We start from the raw sequence: 13,330 nt of genomic DNA on the forward strand, positions 1-13,330 counted from the left end.
TTTGGGACAGATGGAGACTGTTACAGAAAACCACAACCAATCAAACTACAGAGTGTGGACCCAGTATCAATGGAAACATCTATAAAGCAACTCTCACACCCAAGGCTCAGGAATCATTGCAGAAGAGGGAACACAAAGATTATAAGAGACAGCGGATCAGGGAGTTTGCTGTGAGATTGTGTCACAATGTAGAAATGTCAGAAGCGACACCACCGAGTCTCATCATCATGACCACCCGAACATGGGCTGAACACAGACAAGAACATGTAATGTGGTGAATGAGGAGACCCAAGGGGCTCAATACTATACAAAGATCTGCCGATGGCTAAGAAGTGCCGAGAGCAGGAGAAGCATAGTCCCCCAGGGAAAGCATTCACACTCACCCAGGAATAGTGACAAGAACAGTCCTGAACTCTGCCTAGTGGTGTACATTCAATGGTGATGTGATGTGCCCTGAGAGCCATGCCCTGAATGTGTCCTGCTGTGTGTTCAGTGTGTGAACTTGTAATAGCCTGTGTCTTTTTCTATCTGTACTTCCTTGTCTCTGTTCTCCCTGGTACTCTGATAAGCAGAGCCTTCTATTCCCTGTAAACAGGGTTTAATGACTGCATGGCACCTTTATAAGCAACTAAGCACTGGGAACACACATGTTCTTTGGGCCCCAGTCGCCCTGAGGAAAATTTATATTTCAGATTTAGTCTTGTTTCATGGACTGCTCCACTCTCTGCTATATCATGCCCTGTGTTGAGGCAGCAGGCCCTGGTGTGTTGGCATGCTGGCTCCTGGGGCTCTTTTGTGTATTTATTGCGGACTCCACCCCTCGAAAGAGCGCTGAATCAGCACAGGGTGCAGAGCAGGAAGGGGTGAGGCTTTCCTTTCCAGCCTCCTCCCTTTTCCCTTCCTGCTCCTTCTGAGGCCAGGCACAGGCCAACTGAACACAAAGGAGTACAATCAGTTATTTCTTACAGCAGTCAAGCCACAAAACAACCCCCACACAAAACCAACCTAGAAAGGCATACTTAGGTCTGCACCAGCTTAAAGTCACAAGCAACAAGGGCTCTTAATGACTCCCAGTGCACACCTCCTCTGTGGCCTGCACTGTGTTCAAAACTGGTTGATCTTAGGACTCATGGTCCTTAACTAACAGAGAGAGAGAGAGAGAGAGAGAGAGAGAGAGAGAGAGAGAGAGAGAGAGAGAGGAAAAGAGAAAGAAGAGAGAGAGGAAGAGAGAGAGAGAGAGAGAGAGAGAGAGAGAGAGAGAGAGAGAGAGAGAGAGGAAGAGAGAGAGAGGAAGCACACATACATATACCACAATTTAATACCTTTGACTAGCAGGTATATTCTAATATATTGACTTGTTCAACAAACATTTGGTGCCTGCTATTTTCCATAGGCATGCTGGCTAGTTTTATGTCTGTTTGGTGTAAACTAGAGTCACTTTGGAATAGAAAACCTCAGTTGAGAAAATGCCCCCACCAAATTGACCTGTGGGCAAGCCCAGGGTGCTTCTTCAAGGATGTGTGTGTGTGTGTGTGTGTGTGTGTGTGTGTATGGGGCGGCACAGGTCACTGTGGATGGTACCACCCACAGGCTGGTAGTCCTGAGTACTGTAAGAGAGCAGGAGTAAACAAGGAGAAACAAGCCAGTAAGAAGCATCTCTCCATAGACTTTGTCTCAGTTCCTATCTCCAGGTTCATGCCTTGAGACCTTGCCTTGATTTCCAGGGAAATGGACTTATGCTAATGGACTTAAACCCTTTCCTCCTTAAGCTGCTTTTGGTCATGGTGTTTTGCCTGAGCAACAGAAACCCTAACTAAGACAATAGGCATTGAAAATAGTAAGAATCACATTCCCTCTATGTGTAGAAGATGTTTTATAGGGCACCAAGATTTTGGTCTACTGGGGTATCTGTCTGTCTGACTTGGGAGGTGGTGCTCAGAGGACAGAAAGAATCTGCAGCTGAGGCTGTTTTCAGTGTGTCATTGAAGAAGGGGGTCTGGAGAGAAGGGTGATGAGATTTCTATTTTGGAAGGGGCTGTTTTGGGTGTATGAGGGTAGTTTGGACTTTATTGTAAGGAATGAAGTTGAGGAGAAGATCCAGGGTGTGAGTTACTGAGATGACTTTTAAGTGAGGATTGAACTCAGGAAGGCCAAGTTGAGCAAACCCAGTGATTTAGCTGTAGCATAGACTTCAAGAGGCAGTGAGCACAGTATTAGATCCCATTCTCTAAGGCCTTTGGGAACCTGCGTAAGCAGCCCGTCTACTTCCTTTCAAAAGTTACTTGGAACAAGTGAGGCACCTTGTTGCCAGTGGCATCTTGAATTTCTCCTACCCAAACAGCAAACAAGGGATGTCAGAGTTCAAGATCATTTCTGCAAACTGGGCTTGAAAGGACGGTGGCGCACCTCACCACCCCAGGTTTAAGAGCTCTGAGACTGACGGGAGTCACTGTTGCTGTAGAGCTTGGCAACAATGTTGCCATGGCACCAGTCTTCCCCGCAGGTGACTGTGTTTGAGACTTCAGTTGTGCTGTCTCTGTGTGTCCCGTGATTGTGGTTCATCAGGACTCTGAGGAAGGTGGTGACTACTCCAGGGACGTTCTCCAAAGGTTCTGGATAGAAATTAGACTCCAACCATGCTGACACCTTAGGAACTCTGCGGGTGCACACGAGTAGAAGGACCTGGCAGCTCAGAACTTCTCGTGGGCATGACGGCAGGCAGGGTGGCCTCCGAAGCTGGGGCTGGCTTTCAGAATCTTTCAGGAGAAAAGCCAGCAAGGAGTGCCTGGCATTCCTATTACCTACTTCATGCTGGAGACTCCCAAGATGCTGGAAAACCCCATGGCAGCACCTGGCTCTCTTCCCAGGCCCATCGACATCTGACATTTGGTGAGGCAGTAGCAGGAGATAAATGGTGACAAGGTGTGGTTAGGCATTGGGAAGTTCCTCTCCCTGGGGAGTTTGGGGTGGTGGGGGAAGTGGGGAACAGTGGGGGGCAGTGGAGGGCAGTGGGGGCATTTTAACTCCGTTGTGCAAGTGCCATGAGAAAAACTAGAAAGCTAATCTAGATGGGTAAGAGCAATGGGCTCAGGAAGCTGCCTCAGAGCTTGCTCTGGGACTGCTGTGGAGAGGGGTGGGAAATGGGACCCAAAGTAGCCCCTGTTCCTCCTAAGCTATCAGAGAGACTAAACCAAGTAGTAAGCTCCAAGTCTTGTTGACGTAGGGCTCTAAGCAAGTTCCCCAGAGGCCCCATATTATAGTCCTTGACTTGACTCTGCACCCGACTCTGTCACCTGACTCTGTCATATCATGTGTGCCTTTCTTGTGCACTGGAAAGACAGCTGCTTGTTCTGTTTAGGTAAGAGAAATTCCAGTGGATTCCAGTAACGGGGACACCCTACTTCAGGAAGCTTAACAAATCTGAAACTTTATAATAGATCTCAATGGTTTCAAGGGACTTTTGAAGGGAAGTAGAGACTGCTTATTGGGGATCCTAAAGACCTCAAAAAAATGAGACCCAATATTGAGACTGACGCCCTGTAATCCATCCTACAGTAGGTCACTGGCGCCAAGACCACAAATTCATTTTGTTGTATTGAAAGAGCACGGGGTTCTGACTCATAGGAACCAAGTTCCTCTCTCGAAATGAAAGCAGAGGAAATCGGGTAGGAACCTTTCCACCTGGTGCCACCTTCTCTTCTATTCCCTCCCAATTCTGGAGCTCAGGATCACCCACTCCTATTTCCCACACAGCTTCTGGTTCTGGAAGAACCCTGTGTGGAAATCCCCCAAGGACTGGGTGACAATGGGACCATGGCTAAGACAGGAAGGAAGTAGTGTAGAGAGCACCCTCTTTGCTCCCAGCTGCTGTCGTTAGAACGTTGCCCCTTTTACGTTTCTCCCATCCCTCATGATGTACAGAAGGACAGAAGGACTAATTCCCAGAGATGGGCTTTTCATCCTTCTACCCTTCTCCCATAGGATGGCAAGGGCGTCGTTACAACATGTGATTTCCAACCATTGGTCTGCAGGCTTCAGGGGCAGCCTGTTGCAAAGTCGCAGTGTCGGAAGCAGGCAGGGCGAAGTTCACTGACAAGTGTCTTGGGAGACTGTATCAGTTTGGGATGAGTTCTGCTGAGTACAAACCACTGACACGCCTCAGTGGGTTCTAACCCCAGTGCTTTGTGTTTTGCTTAAGGTGTTCCCAAGTTGGAGCTTGGCTCTATCCATCTTTGCCTTCACTCCAAGATGCAGACTGGTGACGTTTTCACCTGCAGCAACATGGCTCCCTGCAAAACTTACAACATACTGCACAGGTCAGTCCTCTTACTTACAGAACAAGATACCTGGCCATTCCAGGGCTTAACACATAATACTCCTGTGGGGAGGGGATGCCACATGCCACAGGGCAGTCTGAATTTGATAAGCAGGACACTGAGTCTAGGAGAGAGAGATACAGAAGGCCTGAAACACTGGCAGTCTATTAGGGCTGACACAGGCAGCTACCCCACCTTCCCTGAACATCATCAGAGCCCACTGCAGCTCCACCAATCAGCTCCTCAATCCTGTCATAGGAATCTCTAGGCCTGGGGCTTCTCCTCATTCCTAGCTCTAGTCAAGTAGAGTGGGGAGATGGCAGTAGCTGTGGGATTCTCCAAGGTTTGGATTGAGCCCTGGTGTGATTTCTGACAGGTGGTCTCCAGAGTTTCAGGCAGCAGGGTAGGCGACTGGGTTCCTGTAGCTCTTCGTCTGTATGTAGCTCTTTCGGTGAGAACACCTGAGTTCCAGACAGAGTACCCGATGGCACTAGAACAGAGGACACAGGCCCATGGACGCCACCGTGGCACAGGACAGAAGAGTCAAGGCATGAGCGCTATGTTTAACATAGTGTTATATTTGGAAAAGCAGATTTAAAAAACACTTGAAAATACAAGATAAGGTAATGGTTACTTACGTAAGTTTTAACCTTATATTGCTTGGCCATTTTTTTTTACATATAAATTATTGCTTCCTACTTTGATAAATACACAGCACAGTCATATACACAGAGGCAGAAAGCATGAACTATGAGAAAAAAAAATCAAACACTGTCAATGGCAGTCTGGTAAGTCAACGAATGCTTCATATTTACCAGCTCTTATAATGGTGGAAAACTACGAGGTGTAGTCCCTGAGAAGTTAGGTAGATGCCCGGCCTGTGGGCTTTCTATCTTCTAATTGTTATCCCAAGCTGACATCATCATGGCAGTCCTAAGCAACGAGACGTCCAAAGGCAAGAGTCCTTGCTTCTGGTCATTGATTTCATCCTGGTATTTAATAACAGCGTAATACGAATACAAATAAATAGGCTATGCAAATAAATATTCCTCTGCTAAAAATGCTTACTTAGTATATACAGCTTTGCTTTATACAGTAGTACATTTCTTCCGACTTTTTGGCAATTTTCAAAATGTGTTTTCTCTAGAGCAAAACGGGCCCACTCAGTAAGGAGTGGGCTGAAATTTCAAGGACATGTCTTTGAAGTTGAGAAGAAGTTCTGCGCTGGACAGCTACAGTGGCCCTTGTCTTCTAAGCTTAATGGGTTTTGCCCAATTCTGATAAGCTTGTGTGGGTTGTGCCATTTGGTTCAGGCTTTGCTGTGCACGTGTGTTTGTGTTTTCAGGTTTTGTGTGTGCAAAACCACAGGGCTGGTGCTCAGGCAGCCACAGGAGCTCTGGGATAAGAAGTCTACATAAGCAGCCACGGGGCCATACCCCACTTCCTCACTCAAGACGACGGCCCAACTGTGAAATACCTCCCTACAGACTCAGAGGGGGGGACTTTATGCTCATGCCTCTAAATTCAAAGTATGTGTCACACTGCCTGCATGTAGATAGTGAAGTAGGAAAAGGTATTTATTCTCAACGCAACTAAGGATACCAGAAAAGGTAGAGCGTGGGTTACACCATGTGCTGTGGCAACCATTCATTCGGCAAGTTCACACTTGGAGGCAAATCCTTTGAAATGTTTGGAAACTCTATGACTTTCCCTAGATGGACCTGTGTTCTGTCTCTGGTAGGAACTTGCAAGCAGATCTGCTTTGCAGGAACAGAATCCAAAGACCCAAAGAACCCCTCGAGGGCCAGGTATCACTCACTGATGGAGATGCTAATTATATGGGATCCAGGGAGGGAATGGAGATCCATGAAATCACAAGAACCCAAAGGAGAACTGGAAGAGACCTTAGTTAGACACCCGGGAGGCTTTGGAGAAGGAAGGGAGTCATCCATGCATGGGAGTGTCCACCCCTGTGGACACCTATACAGGGCTTGGCTTCCTTCAGAAGCGCTTCCTGTGAAAACAGGGTCTGACCATCCTGAACTTTTCCTATTTTAGATTTAAGACTCTGTGAAGCGTCTGAAGTTCCTAAATCTGCTGACTGAGAAATCCCTAGCAACAGGTGTTAAAGTTGAGAAGGATTTAGAGATTTTTTAGATATTCCGTATACAGGATGGGAAAATAAATCCCATCCGGCTTTTTGCTTTGGAGGGACAGCAGCCTCACCCCATGTTCTCCAGGGCTATTCCCATTCGTGCCCTGCCGAGTTCTCTAAGTGTGCTAAGCACGAGGCAGGTGTGACTTGTGCAGCCCAGCTGAGCTGGAGTCTAGACAGACAGTGTTCCACTGAAACAGATCTCCATCTACAATGAGCTCTAAAGGTAAGGCTCTGCTTGGGGCAATGTAGAGTTAATACAATGTCAAAATGAGCTGCTATGATACACTAGCCCCGCTCTCAGTTGCTAGCTTGGAGGGAAGACACGCGTGTTTGTGCTGTAAGTGTGTACTGTCCTCAGAGGTTGTGCTTGTCTACACATCAAGACAGCTCGCTCTCCCTGGTTCTGTGGCTCCGGTCTCATGCACCAGCCCTCAGACCCGAGAAACATTTTCTGAGTGAATCACCCTCAGTTGGGGTGTTTCTGTAACCCCCTGTAAGTTTATAGAGCTAAAATTTTACATGCTAGATCAGATGCAATCTCTCTGAAAGCATATGGTTCCTTTTAGCAGTGTCTCAGGCTCACTGGTCCCAAGACCAAGGAACAGCATAGCTCTCAGGAAGTCAGGTGGCAACGGGCATAGCTCAGACCTTAGTAATGAGAATGAGAACCAGGTGCTGAGGAGAGTAGGAAGCAGGTCTGGGTGGACCCAGTCCCTGCCCCCCGATTCCCAGGGATGTGAATGGCATACCCATACTCAAGACTAGAGATGCACAGACCAAATACTCAGACGGGGATTTGCGCACAGCAAAGGAACTAGTATCTTGCTCATGGGAGAGCAGGCTTGTTTTAACCACAACCTTTTCTCTTACTCGAGGATTCAGGGAGATCCTCTAACGAGTCCTTGAGAATTCCAAGAGGCCTTATTTGGTATATGAGGCCCAATTTATAAAAACAAAGAATAAGAAGGTGAAAGGCAAATTGCAAAAAGACTCTGGCTTTACTTGGGAAGTAGACTACGGGGCTCTGACTCCCCGTGTAAGTGAGACGTTAGGCATCTCTGGATACTTTTCAATCACTGAGTCTAGCGAGCTAACTCTTAAGCTTCAGATACTCAGCTTCACTCACTCGCCTCCCTCGTGGGCTGATGTTCTGCATGTAGGCAGGGAGCCTGGCGGAGTAGTTAGTGTCGGACGCCAAGGCTCCATCAGACACCAGAATGCAGAAACTGGAAATTCCGTCGCCCCAGTAAGCTAACACTGAGCACTCCACAGTCCCGGCCCTGTGTTTTTCTGAAAATTGCACTCAACAACAAATGACGATATACGTAAAGAAAGTTCATAGAAACTGAACGACGCCAAGCTCCTTACTGGATGAGAAACCCAGGCTACCTTGCTTACAGAAGTGCGTCAGTGGAGCGAGAACTAGTTCGTCTGTGTACACGTTGGTAAATGATTGTGGATGCAAAGGAAGTGTGTGCCAGGCATTTCTCATTTGCACAGAAGGACGTGCCCTCCGGGGTGATGCTAAGTTTATAGCAACAGAGGCCCCTCCTCTTCCTGGGACATTTGGAGATGCCCTTGCTGGTCCATGGGTGTTCCGGTCTCTGAACAGCCAATCGGCAACAAGGTGAGCAGGCAGCCAATCAGCAGTAGGGTGGGCAGGCAGAGTGACAGTCCTTCCCGCCCTATGAACAATCTCCTCCTGATGCTGGCACGTCGTGAGCTGAAACTTGGACTGGAATGAAATAGCCGTCCCAAGGAGGACCCTGTTCCAAGGATGCTGTGACTCCTGTCTTCTCCCTGACAGCAGTTGGGGAGCTCTCCCGCCTCTGGTGGCTGACGTGTCACTTCCTGAAAGTGCATTGGCTGGCTTTCCTGCACTTGTCTCATGGTTTGCTGATAAAACTCAGCGACCTCTTTTCTTACAGGAAGCAACATGCTCAACGGAGGCCTTCCCTTGCTCTAAAGTGTTGCAGATGCAGGACGGACTGGCGCAGCTCAGGCTCGAGGCTCCAGCCTGTGAGAGAGCTCGAACAGGGCTTGCTGGCTGTCGATGACATACAGGTGGTTGACATAGGACTTCAGCTCTTGCTGCTCCTTTGGAGACATGTCGCTTCCTGTGTTTTAGAGGGAAAATGAATGATGAACGTCATACAAGCGGAGATGTTACTCTTAAAAGCAGTAATGATGGCTTAGAGTAGGTTAGCTTTACGACGGGTTCTGTGTCCCAAGAAAGACAACTACAGGTCAGATCAGGCAGGCTGACTGGCAAGGCATTTGTAGTATTTTTATTGGAGAGACTATTTAGAAGTCACACTACTATCCCTTTACAGATGAGAAAACCCGGAAGTCTCATAATGGTAGAGCCAGGAAGAGAATCCGGGCCCCAGTGGTTCCTGAGCGAAAGTTCCCATGCCCTGCTTTATAAAATCAGCTTGAGACTGTAAGGCATCAGCATCTGAAGATAACGGCTTACTAAATAATTTATTCAGCTGTTTATCTCCATTTAAGATCTAGTACACTTCTGTGTCCTTACTTTTTGGATGGAAAAAAACAAAACAAAAAAGCACACACCACAGAATAGATCCTAAGGAATGGGTATAGAAAAAGCAGCTTCTCAAAGTATGCACGTAGGCTACAGTGAACCCAGGATAGGGCAATTCCAGAAGATAAAAAGCCAAAGGCCACAAGAGAGATGTTAGTGATCTGACTCTATGTGTGTGGCATGCTAGGGACAGTTTTCATAAAGGTCCTGGGATAAAGCACTTGGATAATAGACAAGCCTAATACCACAGGGGAAAGAAAGAAGGAAGGAAGGAAGGAAAGAAACAAATAAAAACCCACATTAGGGAAGGGAAGAGCTGACTGGGTTCACAGAGTCTTACAGGAAGCAGGCCCATGAAGAACATATTTAACAAGAAAAATTAATTTAAGGGTTATCTGTCACAGGTAGCTTGTAACTCCTGGACTTCCTGGTCTCAGCAGTAAATACTGGAAGTTAACCATAACTGAGAATCTATTGTTCTAGAATACTTCTCTGGAAGACATTATGGAATTGCTTTTAGTTTTGTAAACACTAGCTGGCTATACAGATAAGTTCGTCATTAGCAAGCATTCAAAAGACACCCTGATAGGCAGTCCTGGCAATCGCAGTCAATCCTTCTGTGGCACTTTGTAGTACGGAACTGTCTCGAGTGACATTTTCCTATTTTATCCCACATACTGATGTTGGCTAGTGAGGCTCATCGAAAGGAATGGTTAAGAGCAAGGCAGATGATTTAGTTACAATGCAATTTAAGAACATACACAGCCGGCAGCTAAATTTCTCTTCTGTCTCGGTCTGTGCGGAGTCTTTCTGGTGAGTGGTAGGTAGGTTCAAGCCAAGCCAATAGGACCCTCGTCCCCATACTGTGAGCACACCGATGATGAATCAGAACAGTAGTTTTACAATTAGCTGAATATTTGGTGATCACTTTGGTTGATGGGAGAAATATGGATGCAGACTTGTCAGTGACACGTCTGGAGGGCTCTTGGTGGCAACAGTGTCACTCTTTCTATGATGACTGCATTGTGCTTGTGGGCTCAATGAAATGCCCACAGAGGAATGTTACATATGTCAATATTACATAGGAACATATCGAGCGGTATCAAATAACACGAATGTTTAGATTATTAGGTTTTGTATTTTGGCATTCCCACTTTCTACTTTGTAACACATATAGGAGCTTCAGATCCTAATTGGATGCTATAGATAGCTGTGAGCAGAACAGAGAAAAAGCATTTAAAGAATGCACACCAGACAGTTAGGAGTACCTTCTTTGGTAGGAGGAGCTCTGATTCTCTATATACAATGTATTTTTTTTTAAATGTAACAAAGATGTATTACTTAAGTTCTACTTAACACCAGGTTGCCCATCTTTGCCCTGGAATCTTTGAACTGCATTTTATTTCATGTATCTCTGTATGTGCCTAAGTGTATCTATGTCCACTGTGTGTATGCAGGAGCCTTCAGACATAAGAGGTGTCCAATCCCCTGGACCTAGAGGTACAGATAGCTGTGAACTGCCACATGGGAACTGAACCATGGTCCCTGAAAGAGCAGCAAGCACTCTTAACTTCCAGATGTTGTATCTCTAGCCCTTTCCACTGTCTCAACCTCTTCTTCCTCTCCCTCTCTCCCCCTCCCCCCCATTAATTACTATTTCTATTTATACAGTCAGCACAGGGCAAAGCAATGGGCTGGGAAAGGAAGGCAGGACATTCAATTTGACAACAGGCTCTCTGAGTTTTGACAGGAGCCTGCAGATAGGAAACTTGGGTTGAAGAGAAGAAAACAGTGGAAGGAAGCTTCAGGAACCTAAGGAACCACATTTCTATCCCAGGAAGCTCTCCGAGCAAGGAAACTGGAGGCAGGGGCTAAATTCATAGTCAACACCACTGCAACGCCGGTGTATGTGGTGCCCCAAACCCAATTACTTACCAAACTGGTTAGTCCTGCAGTGTCTCAGGGTTCGGACAGTATCTGCGATCATGTGCTGAAAGACAGGGGGAGAACACAGAAATGGAAGGGTCACTTACTGATGCCTCAGAACCTGCTGGGATGAGTAGTAGTCTAACCCCTCTGGGTATAAAGCAAAGAGCTCAACTTGGAGCCGGACACAACTTTGATTGACAGAATGAAGCTTGGATTACTCAAGACTTGTGTGCTTGTGACTGCAAGAAGAGTAACTCCTGAAGAGCCAAGGTAGTCTGAACCACAGGGGAACGTGGTAACTTTGGGGCTCCCTATTTCCCATCCACATGTTGCCTGCGTTTCCTCTGCTGGTGAGGTGTTGCCTTTTTGAGACCTCCCTTCTCTGGAAAACAGCACATTCTGGGTTACTGTCATTGCTGGGACTTCGCCTTCCTCCTAATCAGGAACCACCAGAGGGCTTCGCCCACTCAGAACACTGCCCCTAGTTTCTACAGGGCTGGGGATCAAACCCAGGGACTCTGGAGGGCTCAGCTGGCAACTCTACCAACTGAATCACACCCATGGCTCACATGCACGTTTTTAAGGGAGGCAGAAAGTTCTGTGGATTCAAGGGCTCCAAGGACGGCAGGGTGTGATCTATTCACGAAAGCAGAGCGTCTTCATCAGCACTTTACAAACGCTGTTTCGTTTCTTTCCCATATTTCCTTACTGGCTTTAGTATCCTAACTTAGTTTCCATCCTTTAGCTCCTCACTGATCCCCAGACGAAGGTTATCTTAAATGCTCACCTTTTTGGGGGGTGGGGTGGAGACCATGCTTACATCTTATGCATATCAGACAAGTAAGTGTTCTACCACTGAGGCACCACAGCCCTAGACCCCTTTTTGTTTTTAAAATTTCTGCCCAGGTTGGCCTAGAACCTCTGATCTTCCTGCCTCAGCCTCCTGAGTAGCTGGGGTTACAGACCTACACACCCCAGGCCTGAGCACAGCAGGGTCCATACCTCTCATATTCAGTCCCTATAATAGTCCTTTACCTCACTCTGCTACGTTTACTTCTCCATAATGGTCTTTGGAAGAAACCAATCTCCACTATGGAAAGCTTCTCCTACACGGCTGCCAGAACATTCTAAACCTCGTCCCAGCAGAGGGTCCTATTCTCTGAAGAACGACAGAGACTCCTCGCTTTGTTTCATATCAAACCCCAGATATCCCATTATTCGAGGATTAACATTCATTATCTGGTCCTCCAAGCACCGTCTTCATTACCTGCCTGCACAGGCCAGACACTGAAGCATCCGCAGACGAGGAGCGGTCAGTAAATTATCACTAAGAGAATAATGTCAACCCTCAAATCTTCTCACTTGCAACGGAAAGACAGAGGCCGTCTGCGAATCGACAGTCTGATTAAATTATCCCGGCTGCAGCTGGGCTAATTTCGATGCTTTTTCCAGAGTAGAGAATTCAGCAGGGGTAATGATTACAGTAGCACTCCAGGCGGAATTTGCAAAGGAAATGGGACCTGACTCACGTCTGTGTGAACGCATTGTTACATTTCCTTCCCCACACTCTACCCCAATTCCCAGGACAGATTTTTCCATTGTTACAGTCTGTGGCGTCACGCTGATTCCTATCCTGTGCCATTTGTGAAGCCCCAGAAAGGCTGGCGCTGATGTAAGGCTCAATGCTGTGGGCAGCACAGAAACCTGAGTCCTGATTCTCATCTCCCGGTTTCCTGACAGGGAGGGAGGTGGACATGGTGAAAGATCCTGCTCATAATATTGGGGGGTGAAAAGAAAAGGAGAGACCCCTTTGCTCCTTCAACATTTCATAGTTTGAGGTGGGGACATTTACAGTCGCTGAGACAGCAAGGAACTTAGCCCAGGGAACAATGGGAATCGTACTGCAGTCAATGAGTGCTTTGATCTGCATGTGGTCCCGGTTTAATGTGCTGGCCTGTGTCAGCCAGATAAAGATAACACCCCGAGTTATCTGCTGACTGGCTTAAATTAACATCCACCATGAGGAATTGGCTCCTCATAAGCTAATTCACTTAGGTCCCAGCGGTTCATTATTGTGAAAGATGATCCTGCTTTAGCTTCAATGAAACCTCGTCCTTCGCTGAGTGACATTCTCTAAGAATATTGTCTCTGTGAAGATGTTCCAGCTCCTGAGTGGGATACTAGCCTGAGTATGAGTTAAAACTGATTTTTAGACAAAAAAGATTCTGAAAAAAAAAAAAAAAAGTCTGATTGCATCTGTGTTTTCCACAAAGATATGTCAACTCAAGGCATGCTGAGCTTGAAATGTCACTTGCTGTAAGGACCAGGCCACCGCTATCACACTTTCCTCTCTTTAGAAATAGTATACCAGGGCTGGGAGAA

At 46.9% G+C, this 13,330-nt stretch overlaps 1 protein-coding gene across 1 annotated transcript in view; it reads right to left on the minus strand.

The window, feature by feature from the left end:
• Positions 1–4,874: 4,874 nt before the first annotated feature.
• The window catches only part of Rapgef5 (Rap guanine nucleotide exchange factor 5), a 230,402-nt gene continuing 221,946 nt past the window's right edge, over positions 4,875–13,330 (minus strand). The window contains exons 25-26 of the mRNA XM_032908351.1: positions 10,955–11,009; positions 4,875–8,591 (exon numbers count right to left, since the gene is read on the minus strand). Coding sequence (XP_032764242.1) covers positions 8,473–8,591; positions 10,955–11,009 — 174 coding nt within the window. The 3' untranslated portion in view covers positions 4,875–8,472. The remainder of the gene's footprint in view (positions 8,592–10,954; positions 11,010–13,330) is intronic.

Source organism: Rattus rattus, chromosome 7 (assembly GCF_011064425.1).
Source record: "Rattus rattus isolate New Zealand chromosome 7, Rrattus_CSIRO_v1, whole genome shotgun sequence".
Classification (NCBI taxonomy): domain Eukaryota; kingdom Metazoa; phylum Chordata; class Mammalia; order Rodentia; family Muridae; genus Rattus; species Rattus rattus.